The 18019-nt window shown below is 53.1% G+C and overlaps 1 protein-coding gene across 1 annotated transcript in view; it reads right to left on the minus strand.

The window, feature by feature from the left end:
- Positions 1 to 18019, minus strand: part of CACNA1E (calcium voltage-gated channel subunit alpha1 E) — a 70365-nt gene that overhangs the window by 26740 nt on the left and 25606 nt on the right. The window contains exons 8-20 of the mRNA XM_065744796.1: positions 16680 to 16783; positions 8112 to 8227; positions 7545 to 7598; positions 7088 to 7222; positions 6705 to 6908; positions 5602 to 5714; positions 5267 to 5379; positions 5055 to 5186; positions 4658 to 4730; positions 4210 to 4327; positions 3819 to 3886; positions 2754 to 2851; positions 241 to 297 (exon numbers count right to left, since the gene is read on the minus strand). Of these exons, the coding sequence (XP_065600868.1) occupies positions 241 to 297; positions 2754 to 2851; positions 3819 to 3886; positions 4210 to 4327; positions 4658 to 4730; positions 5055 to 5186; positions 5267 to 5379; positions 5602 to 5714; positions 6705 to 6908; positions 7088 to 7222; positions 7545 to 7598; positions 8112 to 8227; positions 16680 to 16783 (1385 nt within the window). The remainder of the gene's footprint in view (positions 1 to 240; positions 298 to 2753; positions 2852 to 3818; positions 3887 to 4209; positions 4328 to 4657; positions 4731 to 5054; positions 5187 to 5266; positions 5380 to 5601; positions 5715 to 6704; positions 6909 to 7087; positions 7223 to 7544; positions 7599 to 8111; positions 8228 to 16679; positions 16784 to 18019) is intronic.

Genomic DNA, 18019 nt, shown 5'->3' on the forward strand with positions numbered 1-18019 from the left:
GAACACAAACACCCTGCAGAGGACAAACCTTCCCCTTCCCAACACACAGAAACACACACGTGCACACGCGTACGCCGCTCTCCCCCGGAGCACACGCTGTACACACCCACGGGCACACCGACACACAGACGCACAGAGCCACGAACGCACGCAGGGACACGGGTGCACGGGAGCACCCCACACACGGGCAGGAGCTGCCCCAACAGCACGGGAGCCACAGACGACACGCGACCCACGTACAGGTGGCTGCTGCGCGGCTCCCACATCGACATGTGGTGTCTCCTGCGCCTGTCTCTTCTGGGGAGGAAAAACAAACCCGTTCAATCCCCACCAGCCCTCCTCCATCACTGCAGGCAGTGCGCAGAGTGAGGAGCCACCAGCAAACCGCTGCCTGTGTGTGCTTGCAGGCCAGCAGCAAGCTCTGTGTGTGCTCACACGTGTGCCCCATTTGGACTTCCCACCAGGGCTGGGGAGAAAGGAAGATGAGATCAAACACGCTGCCTCGAAGCCCTGGTCTTTGGGTACTCCAAGCAGAAAGAGCTATTCGCTTCTGCTAGTAACACGTGGCGTTTTTACAGAGGAGGTGATGTGTTGGGCTGGCCCTGCGATGCTCAGAGCATCACTTCGTGTTAATGCAGCCGTGTGTGCTACCCTGAGACCACAGAGTGGGACACAAAGCTGATAAACTCAAATATGCATACAGCGATTCACATTTTTTGCTTTTTGCAAACACCATATGTGTGTAAGAACACACCACCAAAATCACCCCTAGGTGCACGCAGAGCTCCCGTGTGCAAGGTTCTGAGCATCAGAATCATAGATTAGCTTGGGTTGGAATGGAAGGTCATCCATGCTTGCGGGCAGGGCTGACAACTGCTACATCAAGCACTAAATCAGGTTGCCTAGAGCCCCATCCAACCTGGCCATGGGCACCTCCAGGGACGGGGCACCCACAGCTCTCTGGGCAGCTGCTTTCTACAGGGGCACTGACACCTTCACCCCCAGCACGATCCCATTGCCACACCAGAGTCACATCACAGCCCCACACTCGGGGCCAGCCCGGTGCCATGCTCAGGGCACATGGCACAGGCACGGCCACAACACGCCAGGCACTGGCACATCGCAGCACCCGCGTGCATCTGTCCATCAGGCCACCCACTCACCCAGCAGCCCAAGCAATCTGCACTGCAGCCACCCACACCAGCGTGGCCATGTGGGAGCACTCCTCCCAGCCTCAACTGGACCTCTCCAGCAGCACCAACGCGTGCACCCAACCTGCCCGCACCGCATACCCACGTAGCATGGAGCCATCTGTGTCTGCGCATGCCCGAGTGCTGAGAGTGGTTCTGCTGCACTGATGCAGCCCTGTGGCACCAGCTCTGCTCTCGCTTGCCCCTTCCTGTGGTTTCCCCACTGTTTCAACCCTCCTGCCAGCTGCTGGAGTCAGTGGGGCATCCAAATCAATCCTGGAAAATGTTTTTACCCCCACGTCACCGCAACCTTTGGAACTATCCATCCCAAAGGAGGGGGGTGGAACTGGGAAAAAGAGCTGCAGATATCCGTATCTCCCGTTTAAATGCCAGTGGAGCAACAACAACAGCATTAAGGTTAACAAAATCTGCTTTCCTAACCAGCTATATTTGGCAACAGCTGTAAGACTAGTAAGGATGTGCAGAGCAGGCAAATCCTTCCGTGCCCCCATGTATTCCATCTCCCACCTCCTCCTCTCCATTCTCCATCCTCTGTTTTCCTCCATTGTCCAGCCCAAGTTGCTGTCTTCCCTCACTTTACCCAATGCATACGCATGGGTGGCCACACACTCTTCCATCTTGCCCTTAAACCCCCCAATTCCTCTCTTACAATGAATATCCCTTCATCCCTAGGCAGGTCTTACAGGAATGTGCCCTCAAAACCAGAAGGCAAGTATTCAGGACAGGGAATCATCCCATCCCACTGCTGCAAATCCAAGAAGCCATGAACCTTGGACAGATCCCAGATATCTAAGATGAACCTTGCTGCCTCCTCCAACACTGTGCATCAGAGCTTGCCTGGATTTCTCTCAACAGATTTGATAGAGACTCTGCCGTGTGCGAACCTGGCTTGGTTTCAAAGCATGATGAAACCTAAAATTCCCTGGGAAGGGATTCTGTATAAAAAAAAAATATATATATATCCTTTCAGCCGTACTGAAATGTACTGTTTTGGGAAACAAATCAAAAAACGCCTCGTTCCAATGTTGACTTCGAAAGTTTTATGTGATTTAGACCATATGACATGGCAAAATAAAGGAAAAAAAACCATGAGTCTAGGAAGGAAAAACAACATTCTTCTGCTGAAACGCAGAGGCAGAGCTCCTTAACACTGTGTTGGGGGGGTTTATGTGGTTTGGGGCTTTTTCCTTCCCCCAGATGAAATTTCTATACAATGAAGCACGGTCTTGCAAACCTGCTCCATCTCATGTAACCAGGGAAGGAGCCCAGGGAGGTTTGGATCTGCTCTGTGGAAGCGATCACCACCAACCTCCTCCTCTCTGCCTTCATTCCTTATCCTTAGCAGCAACTATCCAGGCTTTATGTTTTGGGGCAGAAAGCCACTTTTGGGAGATTTCTGCCACGTGAGGCTCTGCCTGGGGCAGCTCAGGGCCTGTTGGTGAGCTGATCTCTGCTCCATGGGGAGCACATATCCATCTCCATCCATCCCAAGGGATGGGTTTGGGAAGCAAAGGGCAGCTCAGGGTGCATGGGGTCACTCACTCAATAGCAGGCATGTTGGGGGCAGACATGGGGCTGACTTCCTTGGCTTTCTGAAGGGCGTGCTTCTGGTTAAAGGCCTCCTCTTCCTCCTGCTCATCCTACAGAGGAAACAGAGGGGTTGCTTAGTGCGAGGCCAGCAGTTCAAGGGAATGTGTGCCCATTAGAGGGCTCAGGAGAAAGGAGGAGTATGCAGAGACCATCTTCACTAGTCTCATGTGATGGGGACACAGCTTTGCCACCACACCAGTTCTTGGTGACACCCCACACTAGCATCATCGTCTGCACCCACCATGGGAGGACAGAGACAATGGGACAGGACATAAACAACGGGGCACCCTGGGTTCTGCCACCCCATTTCATTCACTGGGAATGGGTTGGATTCACACATACATGGAGGCTGATCAGTGAGCCTACAGGAGCTGAGAAACAGGCATGAGCTCTGCAAAAGCAGGCAGCATGGGGCAGCTGGTTGCATCTGAAGAGCAGCAATGACCCCTGCAGCTCTTGCCTCCTTGCCTTTACCCAAATGGTGCCCCAACATTTAGCCTTCCTCAAATATTTCCCATCTCAGACTTAAAAGCAGTCAAGCCCAATGAGTTTCTCAAGCACCATCCTAAATTGCATTCTAAATCACCTCCACTGCCCTGCGGGCAGATGAGGAGTAAATAGTGACACCACTGGAAAGCACTTCCCTGCCACATCTCCAGTAAACAACAGCCCACACCAGATAGATTAGAGTTATCTCAGTGTGGCTGGGGGCAAACAAAGCTAGGGAACTTCAGTGGAGAAATGGTTAGGCCATGCTTGATGCAAAGTGTGAGTGTTCACGAGAGCGGTGGGTTGGAGTACTTCCCCAAACTGAGGTCCAGTGACAGGGGTTGGTACCTCAGGGGAGCTCCCCGTGGGCACTCCTGGAGGAAGAACCCCACAGCCAATCTGAGGTGACCTCTTTGCAAGTTGAGCGGAGCTAAGGGACCAAGAGGTCGCAGGCACTGCTCCTGGTGCCATCCCCTCTCACCCACCCTTCCCACCAGTAAGAAGAAAAAGGAGCAACTGGGAAATTACCTTGGTCAGCTCCTGAGCATTAGCCAGGTTGTCCACTGCAATGGCCAAGAAGACATTCAGCAGAGTATCTGCGAGCAGCTAAGGATGCATAAGCCACGTGTTAAGGACATGGGCATTGGCAGCCACCGAGGGAGGGTGGCCTTGATGGCTCCTCATAGCTCAGTGAGGAGCAACCACAGGGACAAATGCCTCATCCATCCCATCTGAATCACCCACAGTGCATCTCCAAACAGCTCCTTATCTGCATTTGGCACATCCAGGACTGCCCCACACGTGATGGGACTTCCCTGATGGGGAAAGGAGGAAGGAGCAGTGGTGGGGAGAGTGGGTCTGCAAAGAAGGAGATGAGATGGGTTTATTTCTGCAAAAAGCACGGTGGCTGGGTGGATACAGTTCCCAAACAAGGTGAGGACGATGAAATAGATGGAGGACCACATGCCCGAGCGAACGCCTCCCTGGGAGCGGATGCCATTGTACATCACCTCGTTCCAGTCCTCACCCGTCAAGATCTGCAGAAAGAAAGCCAGCAGGTCTGTCACCAGCCACCTTCTCACCACCATCAGTCCCATCAAGCCATCCCAGACAGGGCAAGAGGTGACTATGAAGATCTGTTCTACACGTGCAGCCTTGAGGGAGAGAATATCTGACTGCCAAAAGACTGAGTCTCCTCAGAAGAGTTTTGAAACTCTTTCACCATGTATAATGACAAAAAGGGAGCAAGTTATGTCCTGGAAGATGATGATGGAGGGAGACTTGCTTGGTTTAGAGCCCCATCCAGCCAGAGTGCAGTGAGAAAATGGCCCCAAGCCCATCTGGCTGTGTCCCATTGCAGCTCGTACCTGGAACACTGTCATGATGGCTGCAGGGAAGGTGTCAAAGTTGGCCGATGGTGTCCCATCAATGAAGTTAAACCTGAAAGTGGAACCAGAAGGATGTGAGTAAGATGATCATCAAACCATAGGCTGCTTACTCATGCTTAGCAGGGACTTCACCCACTCTATGGAAGATCTGCTGGCCACGTAATGCCAAAACACAGAACAAATATATCCTGGCTAGGAGGAGTCCTATAGCCCTGAGGCACCACATAAGCAGGGACTTTTGTGTGGGAAAGTTGCCATTGGTTGCAGCAGGCTGAGGAGCACAACTGCAGAATTCTTGACACCCACAAGGCTATCAGCTCTTAGCTTCAAAATCACCCAGCAAAGCTCCATTTCCCCAACACTTGCAGTGACCTACCCGCCTCCAAACAGCTGCATTCCCAGCAGAGCAAAGACTACAATGAAGAGGAAGAGCAAGAAGAGCAGGCTGATAATAGACTTCATGGAGCTCATCAGTGAGACCACCAAATTCCTCAGGGATGCCCAGTACCTACAAAACAGAGACACTGATGAGCACCCGCAGCAATGCCAGAAGGAGTGACTGGTGGAGGGTGACAGGTTGGTACACACTTGGTTATTTTAAATATTCGCAGGAGACGAAGGGCTCGTAGGACACTGATCCCAAAAGAGGTCCCCGGTCGGAAGATGGCCCAAACCACTTCAAAGATACTTCCCACTGTGACCTGGGAAACAGACATGGCTGTGAGTCAAAGATGAGCTCAGGACAGGCTGTTGCAGGAAGCGTTCCCATTCTTGAGAGCAAAGCACCCACCACCCTGCCCCAAAACCTGGTTTCTCAGTTCGGTTGTCCAGGCCCCTGCAGGGACCATGTCCTCATTGTTCCCTTGCTCTGTAGACAACCCTAAACATATTCCCTGGCCCGCAGCATGCCTGGGGTGACCTACCCCACAGTCGAAGCAGTTGAATGAAGAATGGAAGTACAGGCGTGGCCCCATCCCATACATCTTCAAGGACATCTCCAGGAGGAAGAGTCCAAGAAACAGGAACTCTGCATAGTCTGAAAGTGAAAACCCAGATGTGCTACCCTCAGGGCACAAAGCAGTGTGCATGCACCCATCAGAGGCCCACATAGCACATCACAGAGGTGGGACGAGTCAAGGAGCACGCTGCTTCCCCAAGGTATGGAACGAGGAAGCAAGTCTGCAAGGAGCTAAACGAGAACAACAGAGCACCAGCCCCACAAAGTGAATCTTTCAGGGTAGATGCACTGGTGTCCCACAGGATACTGAGGACCAGTGAGGGATAGCACGAAGCAGAGCAGTTCCTTAACATTATACGATGATTGTTGGAGCATTCTCCAAGATGTTAACCACACTGCCCTGTAGGGGAACATTAGCAGTCTGGATCTAAATCATTGCACAACTGGAACTTGGCCAGGGTAACTAAGCCAAACAGCCACAAGCCAGTGAAAATCTTCTCAAGCTATTTCCCAAACATTAGCAGGCAGCAGTCTGGCTCTTCACCTTGTCCAAAAGATGCTTCTCTCCATGACCAGCTGCCACACCACACTGTGTCATGCTGGGATCACAGTAGGCCTGAGCATGCTAATGCAGATTGGGCAAGCCCAGTGCTTGCTGGGGACATGTTCAAGGTGAATAAGAGTAACATGGATGAGAAAGCAGCACTGTCCCTCCTGCAACAACTCAGGAGCAGCACATGACTGCCACGAGGTTGACTTTGGTGCTGTTGCTCCGTGCCAGAATGGGCATGGATGTACTGCCTCTGAAACTCTGTACCACAGCCCACAGTGGACTTGGGGATGCCCCAGTCACTGTCACTGGCATCTCCAGTGCCATGCTCTGAACCAAAGCTTCAGCTGGAGGGTTCTTTCTGGACCATTGCTCAGCCTCATCCACGCACACTCACACCTTCCCAGCTCAGACTCCACAATTGTAGGCATTCAAAATGGACCTCCAGCAAGATTCCCATCACCACTGCTCACAATTATAGGATAAATACAAGCCCTGCACCAAGCCCAGGGACTCACAGAGGAAGTGTGTGAGCCAGGCTGGCTGGTTGTGATGGACGATGGCCACACAGGCAGTGTTAAGAGCCACCAGGCTCAAGACAATCCAGTAGAAGACCTGGGATTTCACCATGTGGCGAACGGAGATGCGCAGGAGCCGCTCTTTGTGCCGTAAATACGAGGCTCCGTCCACTCCTTTGAGACCAGAGCGACTCAGGGGGTTACCTGAGGGAAAAGGATGGTGAGAGGAGGAGTTGGGATCTCCAGCCTTCATCACGACATGGAGGTGAGAAGATTGGCTCCCAGCACAATGGCACGTGGATGTCTGAACTGTGCTGCACGCAACCACCACAACTCAATGTGCTGGCAAGGTTTGGGGGAGGAAAGCTCTGAGCCACACTGACCCAAGGTGGGATGAAGAGGCCTCCTCTGTGCCAGCCTCCGCTCGCCCACAGAGGAGATATCGACGCAGTGCTCGTCGCTGGAGTCACGGTTCATGGCATCTGTCCGGTTCCTCTTGATGGTGGCTCTCCTGAGCACTGGGAAGGGAAGAGGAACAAGGATGGAGCCACGCTGGCCCAGTCATGACCACGGCCAGGTGATCAGTACTTGGTAATTCAGGTCTGGGCATGGGATGGAGCTACAATCGCTTTCAGCTGACCCCAGGACAGAGATACCCCTCATGCAGGAGCAGTCATATCCTGGCCTCCACGCTCTCTCAGGGGCTAAGCCATCCATCTCCCCCAAACCCTCTGCTGGGTTGCAGACCCCATTGGAGTATCTGTAGACCTTCTCCACTCACAGAGGAGAGTTTCAGGCACAAGGAAGGGCAGTAGGTGCTTTTGCAGGGCATTTTCTTACCTTCTAAGGCTGAGGTCCCAGCATTTTTGTTCTCTTCAGCCAGCATGACTTCCTCTATGCAAAACACACAGCTCAGCATCAGGAGACACGCCAGTACTGGCTGAGCACATCAGACTTAAGCACTTTGCCCAGCCTGGTAGTGGTTGCTAGAGGTTGCTTATCAAGTATAAAGTATCCAAAAGCAAATTCTCAGGGGTTGCAAGGAGCAGCTACAACATATTGCATCAGAATGAGAAACGACTTCTGATCAACCCTATTAAATAATCACTAAATAGGTTGAATACCATAGATAGAAAATTTTGTTTCTGAGTCATGCTTTCAGAGGAAACCCCTCTACACGTCCCTGTGAGATCTCCAAAGGTCTCCTTGCCCTTCGCTAACACCTCAGCTGATCACATCTCTGCTCACTCACAAGTTAGATTTGCCATCATGTCTGCTGGAGCTGAGCTCACCCACACACCCACTGCCACCCAGTGAGCACCAGGACCACCTTGGGGCTGCAAGGAGACCACTCTCCATCCCAACCACTCTGCATCCCCACCTCCCCCTGGGACCCCGGGCCTTTACCCGCTTTGTCTATCCAGGCCCGGTAGCCGTTGAGCTCCCGCTCGATCTGCTGCTGGCGCCGCAGCTTCATGAAGGCCCGGCGGTTCTCCACACGCTCACGCTCTTTGGCAAACTCCCTGCAATGGGGCAGATGGACGGTGAGAGCACAGATAGAGGTCCCATCAACATGCCATCCATACCCCATCTCCCCCCACCTTGCTACCCCCAGCTCAGCATGGGCAGCCACAGGTGTTTCTGCTGTTGTCACCCATCTCGTGGCCAGAGCCAGCAGAACAAGAGTCCGGTCTGTCAAATCAAAAGGGACACACTTCCTAGATGGGATTCACACTTGAGAGGCATGGGATGAGCAAAGAGGGCAGAGAAGCAGCACTGAGAAACTCTCAGCTCCTTGTGCACAAGGGAAGAAGGTAGGTGATCCTCCATCCAAGGCTCATCTGCTTCTCCAGCAACAGTTGCCAAACATTTCCCTTGCTCCAAGTTCCACACCAGGTTGGCAAATTTGCTCTGGGTTCCCTCCCAGTCTCCAGCAAGCCACCATGAAGTGGGACATTTATAGAATCATAGGATGTTTTTAGTTGGAAGGGATCCTTAAAGATCATCTAGTCCAATCCACTGCAGTGAACAGGGATGCCTACAGCTCATCAGGTGCACAGAGCCCCATCCAGCCTGACCATGAATGCCTCTAAGGATGGGGCATCCATCACCTCTCTGGCCCTTCCAAAATCTCACCCTGCAATGCCATTCACGAGGGTGCATGCTTTTAGGCTCTGATTTAGGATCTTCCATTCTCACTCCAGTCCCTCCTTGGAAGGTCTTCCCATGGTTTAAGATACTCCTGTTGTCATTCTTTGGATCTCAGAGCTAACACCATGCCCGCTGCTCATGCAGCTTCTAATGTGCGTGGATATGCCAGCATCCACGTCCTCATATCCACTCCTAAACCCACACACAAACAGCTAGGAGATCCCATACCCCCAACACCAAGCACCTGGGGGTACTTGGTGCATCCAAGGGATATCTACCCTCACGTTACAGCTCTAGCAATGAGCACACTGACACACATGGAGCATCCCCTGCTCCAGACTTCCCCCTGGCACTCCCTTTTTTATCACTGGGATAGAACTTGCCAGCTGCTGTTCCCAAGTCCAGCAGGACATGGATTGCACACCGGGAGGAACATGATTGTGGAGAACAAGCAACAGGATGAACATCTCTCTCCCCGTAGCCCAGCAGCAACCTCCAGCCTCAAAATATTCCAAAGAACTGAAAGAATTGGTCTGTCTGCTGCAGGGGGAGTTCAAGTGCATCACCCCAGCTGAGCTATTACACCCCTAATGCTGTGTGGGCTTTTGCAAAGTGTGTGAGCGCGTGCTTGTGTGAAAAGCCCTGAAATGTTCCCTGCATCTCTTGTTTAAGATCCGCAGACAATTCAAGCATTTTTAATTCCACCCCAGGAAGGTGAAGTTTCCTGCTGCTCCAGCATTGAGCATCAAATGACTCTCTCCTTCCAGCTCCGGCTTTCAGCCTGAAATGAGACTTTCTTCCTGGGGCAGGGAAGGGGGAGAGAACAAAAGGAAAGGAAGAGAAAAGCAGCCTAAGTGGAGGGAAGGAAGGGCGGGGAGCACCTCCCACAGCCGGCGGGGAAAGGCGCTCGCTTTGGGCACGGCATGTGGAACATCTCCTTGCCTCGCGCGGGGGAAAGGCAGGATGGTGCTGGCTGTGCTTCATCCCCCACGCCAGCTTCTGTGCACTGCCAACATGGAGATGCCAAGGAGAGAGAAGATGCCATCAGCAGACAGAGCCAGCGGGGTCCGTGCCTTCATCCCACCGGTGCTGTGCCCTGGTGTGACCTGTGTCGTTGGAGCATCTTTTCCAGCAATCTCATTGAACCTGGCTTGGCTGGGCATGGTTTGCTCAGGAAAGCCCCCAGCCCCTTGCAGACAAGTGGGATAAAAGCCGAAATGCCATCTCCCCGTGTCCAAGCACTGGATTGCAGAACCCTGACTGCAAGAACCTGGTGCCACATGCATACACCCAGGGACACAACAGCCCTTTCTGCTGTGGCAGCAGCTCCAAGGGAGAAGCTTCCCACACTCCTGCTCCCTAATGGAGCCTAATTGCTTTTGTCCATTAGGAGGAGGAAAGGGGGGGTGTGGGGGGAGTTAAACTCAACTTAATGAATTATTACATTTCAGTGAGACACGTTACCAAGCAGGGCAGCAGCGGGGGCTGGTGACATCTGAGAGTGGGTAGGCGATGCTGACAGATCAAGGATTGCTCAGAGCCAATTTGCAGCAGCGGGTAGAGATAGCGCTGTGCAGCGAGCGCGGGGCCGGCCGTGCTGACTGACAGCCGCCTGGGAACGCTCCAAGCACGGGGCTGGATGCCATGAAGGATGCTGCTCCCCACGGTGTCTGGGTTGTGCCCCGTGGAACGGCACCGTTTGGCTTTGAAAAGAGATCAGACATCACTCCCCAACACCATGGAAGGTCCCCAAATCCGTAAAGGTGCATGTACCTGCCTGGTACAGAGGTTCAGGCCTCCAGCATGAAAAAAACCCTTGCTATAGACAAGTCCACCTCATGCCAAACGTGGGGCTGTGTTGGACCTGGTGTCACCACAGCCTTTGGATTACCCATGGCAGGCACCAAGGGATGCAGGGGAGGGCTAGGGATTGTGCTGGGAGTTCGGTGCCATCTGTTCTCCCACCAGCCAGGCACCATCCGTGCCCAGCCTGCCGAGGCCATGGGAGCAGATGGCTTGCTCTTCCCGTGGCTGCAAATTGTCTTTCGTTCCCACTCCCATGCCTGGCAGGAGAACCTTGGGCAGCCTTGCTCCCCATAGAATCATAGAACTGCTTGGGTTGGAAGGGACCTTCAAGACCACCCACTTCCAACCCCATGCCGTGGGCAGGGTTGCCAACCACTAGATTCCTCTTCTTCATTGGTGTGCTTGGCTCAAAGCATTGCAGGGCCTAGATCAAGTTTTAATGGGAGAAGAAACAGCGTGAAAGCATTCTCAGAACAGCCTCATTTGGGGGGGGGGGAATAAGGCTAAGAGAAAAACTATCACAGATGCTGCAACCCACTTGTATTTACACCAAGAGCTTCTTGGAGTCCAGAGGGGATATACAGAATCGTTAAGGTTGGAAAAAAACACTAAGATCATCAAGTCCATCAGCACCCCCATCCCATGCCCACTAACCACGTCCCTCAGTGGCACATCTCCTCAGTTCCTGAACATCTCCAGGGGTGGTGACCCCACCACCTCCCTGGGCAGCCTGTGCCACTGCCTCACCACCCTTATCTACAGCACAGATCACACCAACACCGTGGTTTCCATGCTTTGAAACAAGACAACCACCTCCACAGCCGTCACCTTTCACGGCCAGTAAGCACACCTCCAGCAAACCAGCTCCTGAAATGGTCCTAAAATGACACACGGCAGCAGATGGGGTGGGAAGAGGCTGGCATGCTGAAGCTGAGGCAGCAGTAGCGCGCTGCTGTGAGAAAGCCAGCTGCAGTGGGCTGTGTAGCAAGGGATGCCATCTGGAAGGCACCAGGTAATGCTTCTGCTCTGCTCAGCACGAAGGAGGCTCACAGCTCCTGTTTTGAGCACCTTCACCTTAGGGAAGGTTACAGGACAGAGCTGGCACCTGGAGATTTGGAAAAGGTAGATGAGGCAGGTGCAGAACGGGAGGATCAGCTGCTACCTACCTGAGATGTGTAAAGGAGCTAAAACAAGAGCAGTGAGTGCTGTCTGTAAGCTGGTGCTGAAGCTTAAACAGAAGGTGCAAGCAGGCAGCAGGGCTGGCACAGCCAGCCACGGGGTCTGACACTGCACTGCTGAGGTCGTGCCTTACATCAGTGACCCATTTAGCAGAGGCAGATGCTGATGGTTGCCCTCTACCTTGGGAGAAGCTTGTGGTTTAAAAGAGGTTTTCTTGTGGGTACTGCTGGAAGCCTTCTGCCAGGTCCTACAGGGGCTTGTGTTAGACAGGGCTGACAGTGAGCAGCGTGAATGATTCACAGAGAGCACGTCATGCTGGTTTGCAGTGACACCACATGCCAAGAGGAGAAGGGTTTTCTGTGAACAAAAACAGAGGCAGAAGGGGAAGGTGATGCCCATGTGAAAGCATGGGGAAAAGGCAGTGCAAACAGACAACTGTCCCCAGCACTGAAGAGGGGATGGAGGGGCTCCAGGTGAGGAACCACCACGGTTCCCAGCACCAGAGGTCCCTTTGTAAATGGATTCCTCCAAGGGGCATGGATGTGTGGCTCCATGCACAAGGGTAGTGGGGACAGGGCTACCATTTCATAGGACACTGTGCTCTTCCTGAGGAGTGACACTCCAGGATCCAAAGGGAAATGCAGCCGAGTTTCCCAGGGCACAGGCTGGGCTCAGAGCAGCCACGAGCTTGCAGAGCTTGTTGTTTTGAAGCAGAGAAAAACAAAGGTCAAAGAGGGTAAATATCAAACGTTAAAAGCCACTGACAGCCAGTTGCAGAGCCTCAGCCTCAACATGCGTCTCCAGGTGACAAGGTGGGAGTTTGCATCTGTGCCCCCACTGTTCCAAGGACACGCCGCTCCTCCCATCCCCTCCTGGGCTCCGCATTTCATCCTCTGTAAACAAGGCGGGTTTTGTCCCTCTTTGCAAGTGACAGCAACCTGCAGATGGGAGGTGTGGGGCTAGTACTGATACAGCACGAAAAATCACCATTTTTCAGTATTCCATCACGTTCGCATCCCAGCAACATTCACGCGCTCTAATTGATGGCTTCAAAACGCAAATACAATGGATTCAGAACCAACCATCAAGTGCAAAACCCACAACAACTGCTAGATATGTCATTGCCACTGCAAAACAAACAAACAGCCGCCTACGGCGCACAGAGGACTGATAATGTGCAGTGATTCATTCGGGAGATCCTGCCCAACCCACCCAGCAAAGGTGTGAGCACCTCTTTCATAGAATCACAGTATGGTTGGGTTGGAGGGGGCCTCAAAGCCCCCCAGCCCCACCCCTGCCATGGGCTGGCTGCCCCCCAGCTCAGGCTGCCCAGGGCCCATTCATGGACTGGGGCATCTCCAGGGATGGGGCACTCACTGGTCTGGGCAGAAGGGCCAGCCCTCTAAATGAAGAATTTCTTCCTAACATCTATCCTGTGTTTTCCTAAATTTCCCCAGTTTTCCTAAATTAACCTCTCCTGATCACGGCCACCGAGGAGCTGGGCATTGCCAAAGCCATAGAATCAGCTGTGTTGGAGAAGACCTTGCCCAGCCACCAGGCTGACCCATCTACCCAGTCAAGCAGCTCGTGGATGCTATTGCTAACTGAAATAGGGAAGAACTGGAACAAACAGCTTCAAAAGCAATCTGTGAGCAAGAGCTGGCTGCCGAGTGCTTTGTGGAGAGCATCAAAGCGAGCCCTTCACCCGCAGCCTGCAGACCACGGGGAGTCCGCAGAGCACATCTGCAAGAGAACAGCAAACACGGAGAGGCTGAGGCATGCCAACAAATAATTACCAAGGAGAAATCAAAGGGGAGACCCCTACGTTGCCTGGCGGCCGTGGGTTTTTCTCTCTCGTGCCTCTGGCTGCAGGAGAAGCTGCTGTTCCCAGTGACATGGGGGACACGGCACTTCTGACACGCTCCTCTTGTCAGGCAGTGTGTTCACACGGGGGCCAGCCCCTTGGGGAGAGGTGGCACAGGCAGGCGAGGCAGAGAGGTGCTCGATGAATATGGATGCCCACCTGGCTGCTGCATGCAGACGAGCACTGCTCCTTTGCAAGATGTTAATTTTAGAACCCTTTGAGGTGGAGGGGACCCTGAAAGGCCACATGGTCCCACTCCCTGCACTGAGCAGGGACACCTGCAGCTCCATCAGTGCTCAGAGCCCACCCAGCCTGACCTTAGCTGTCTGCAGGGATGGGGCATCCAGCAAGTGTTTGGCTTCAAACCATCTGATCCAACTCGAACATGGGGCAGCAGAAAACCCTGCTCCCATTGACAACGCGTGCTTGTGCCCTTCAACGCCCCGATCGTTAATTGCTAAGACTTAATCTTATTCATCATTTGTTACGCCTCAAAATTGGATAGGAAAAAGGAAAAAAAAAATCAAATCAAATGAAGAGAAGTGAAAAGATTTTCGAGATGGTACAGAAGGCTCCTGGAGGAGCTGCAGAATACTCTCAGGAGACTGGGAACGCAGAGCTAACCCAACCTGAAAGAAAGAAGATCTTAAGACAAAGAAATCTTGCCAAATTGATCCTTTAATTATAACATTAGTCGTTTCTTTCAAAGGCTTAGCACAAGAGCTGAGGGTGGGGGGCAGAAAAGACTTAACATCACCGGGATGAGTGGAAGCAATTAGGAGAATTTAAATTACTCTCTTGTTTGGAGCAAGGCAGATAGATTTCATTTCTCTTGCCACCGTTACTCAATTTCTTGCTTTGGCATTGCCCTGGGTTACACCAGCCCTGGGACACGCGACGTACTGAGCTGTGCTCCCAGCCCCACAGCACTGCACTGACTGCTCCTTCCCCACTCGCTCCGATGCTCCTGCCAGGGTTATTTCAGGAGCTCGTGGAGCTTTAAAAGCTGAGCAGTCACATCTCCTTGGGCTCTGTACCTGCAAAATGTGCTCAAAGGGGAACAGGGCCAATTCTTTTTTTTTTCCTTCCTGCTTTCAGTTGGAATTAATTGATCTGTAATTGCACCCATAGAGGGGAAAAAGTTAATAGACACAGTAATAAATGCCAAAACCCCAGAAGATCTGGCTCTCCAAGCCCCATGCCTGGAGCGACTCCATCTCTGCTGATAGCAGAGCATGCAATTCCAGTGCATGTGTGCGTGTTAGTATTTAGAGAGCAAACTGAGGGGCCTCGGCACGATGGAAATCATTGCTTTTTTCTCTCCCACATACTTAGTGCTCAGGAGCAGATGGATCCAGGCTGTTTACATCACGGAGGTCACGGCTCAGCCTAACAGTTGGGGAACTGACTGTTGGGAGAGATGCGCATCGCAACCAGAAGATTGCTAAATCTGGGCTCAGGCAAACTTCTGATGGTGGCAAATGAAACGAATGTCCTCCCGCAGCCTCTCGGCATTCATGACCTGCTTCGGGTGGCTGGTTGGCTCCCCAGCCAGAACAGCTGCTGAGCAGCAGCAGGGAAGGCAGGAGGCCCAACCAGATCCCAGTGCAACCTCCCCCCTCCATGCTTAGTCTGGTGCTGGGAGACGCAGAGCAGAGGTGTCAGCCTTTGCCTCCCAGAGCAGTGCCCGGTGCTCTCTTGCAGCACAACACAACATTAAAACCAACAAAACCTCCGCAAGCAAAGTGTGAGGAAGGCAGCCCCCACCTCTGCCCCAAGGGCACCGCGTCTCACAGTCCTCCAACAGCCTCACCACGAGGACAGCCAGCTCCACCACTTAGGTCCTGCACCCGAGGAGGCTGTGGCCTCACTGGTGGCCATCCACAGCCCGACTGGATGCCTCCATCACCTCACCCAGCCCTCCAGGAGCTGAGCAGTCAAGCTTTTCCTTAGGTAGCTGGCACACCATGATAGCATCTCTATTGCCAATTAGGCCACCCACCCACTTGCATCCTTCCCCAGTACAAACCCTATCAGCAATAAACAAACATTGGAAATGCCAGCCAGCGCCTGGGAAGAGCCTGAGGTGACTGCATTCAATTCAGTGGATGTAAGAAGGGCTGCCCCACTCAGTCCTGGTGTGGACAGACATCAAGGGGGGGGACCATGCCATCACCATCACACCTGAGCTCATGGAGACATTTAGGACAGTGATGGAGACAGCCAGCTTCCACAATGATCCCTGCATCCTGAAACTGCACACTTTTCAAAACAAAGACCAAGGAATCATACGATGCACATGCAAAGAAATCTCTTTTTTTTTTCTCCTCACTGAAGGCTGTCTCTGGCCATACAGCCATCCTATGCCCAAAAGAGCAGCTTGGAACACTCACAAAGCTCCGTGGGGATGCTGATTACAGCCCAGCAGGAGCACCCCCACCCACCATGCCCCACTGCCCTCACTCTGTACAGCCTTGCCACCCCTCACCCTCCCCACATGCCAGCCCCTGCCAGCACTGGGGATGCGCTGATGCAGCCACAGTTCATTGTCATGGAAACAAGAAGCCTTTTTCTCTCCAAGGCCGGCCTGATGGCTTGGAAGAAAATCTCTGTTCCACTTGGAAGATCAGAACTGAGACAGTCATCTTGCCCCTGTGTCCCCCTCCATGTGCAAGTGGTGTTGGACATCCCCAGCCACAGCCCCCAAACCCATCCCGTGCCCACCATGATCCATCAGCTGGCAAACACGCACCTTGCTACAGACACATTCCAAACTCGTAGGCATTCCTGTATCGCTCCCCCCTCCTTTTCCCTCCCAGTCACTGCCGACAACATCTTGCACATCAAAACACCAAAATCTTCAGCACCTTGTTGCAGGGCAGGCATGGAGGGGAATAGCAAGATATGGGGACGTGGCAGCACCAGGACCAGGTGCAGGGCTCAGGTGCACACCAGGAGGACGATGGCTTGCTTACCCTGACAGCACTCCCAGGACAAGGTTGAGGACGAAGAAGGATCCAATGATGATGAGGGGGATGAAGTACAGCCAGTTCCAGGTGGCTCCTAAGGCATCATTGGTCTGGAGGGGAAAGAAATCACAGGGGTGATGTTACACTCAGCACGAGCTCTGGGGCAGAGGGTGTTTTAAGTCAGGTGCGGGAGGATTCTCCTTCCACATTGACCACACCAAGCACCTTGGGGTGACCATCTCCTCACCAACCCTGACTGTCCCATTCTGGCTGGGTGAAGCAGGCTGCAGATCCAGAAAATCATTCACCAAGCAAAGCTTTCAATAAAAGCAATACCCCCTTGTCCCACACAGCCACTCCCTGGCCCCGTTTGTCCCCCAGTGTAAGGCACTGTGCACATGACGCCGGGCTGGAGGGTGATGCGGCAGAACGTGACTGTCTGGGGGAGGTGGCATCAATCTTGTTGCAATGAAAGGCTCTTTCTCTCTCTCTTTCTTCCCCCTCTCCCCGTGCTAATTAAGCCCTCATCTTTGTCTGAGTCACTGGCACCACGTCTCCCCATCGGCCAGCGCAGGAGTTTGCAGGGTGGGGAGATAGCCACCTCTGGTGACCACCACACAGGCACTGGGGCCACATCTGGGCACCAACCAGCACACAGGGGGACGTTGCAGGGAGAGACCCCAGTGCTGCATACCAGCCCCTTCCCTGAGGCTGGTCTCTGTTCCAGGAGATGAGAACGATGCACTGAAATCCCATGCAGCCCATACTCACCATTGCCCTCCAGGGACACCTGGACTCGCCCATGAGTCCTGGCACCATTTCCTATGGCATTAACCCATTGGAACAAGCTCACACTGGACTCCACTGTCCAAGTGCCATTGGGCATCTACCACCCACTCCCCACCAAGACCTGGCCTGGGAGCCAGGGTGAGCTCTATTCCCACAGGTGAAGAAGACATCTTCCCCCAGACATTGCTGTGTCCTGAGGGCACAGCTAAACTGGGGGCACTGGAGACCAGCACCACCCTGCACCGATCACCAGCACTTGTCTTTTGTTCCTTAAGAAGCTTGGCATTTTCCACTGCTTCTCCAGCCCATAGCAGACAGTGAGACTACCTCTCCACGCCCTAAAGCTGAAGTGTGGCTAACCCTGAAAAATGCACTGTTCCCATTGGAAAGCTCTAATGATTGCCCCTAAGACTCAGCCTAAATTTATTTGTGGACAGTTTATATCCATTTGTACTTTTGCCAGCATTGACCTTTTGGCTTAAATAGCTCTTCTCTTCCCTGCTTCCCGTCCCAGTATATTTATAGATGGTGATTGTGACCATCCCCAGGCTCTGCTC

Source organism: Cyrtonyx montezumae, unplaced genomic scaffold (assembly GCF_038088225.1).
Source record: "Cyrtonyx montezumae isolate F1298 unplaced genomic scaffold, pur_monq_1.0 scaffold_1, whole genome shotgun sequence".
Lineage (NCBI taxonomy): Eukaryota > Metazoa > Chordata > Aves > Galliformes > Odontophoridae > Cyrtonyx > Cyrtonyx montezumae.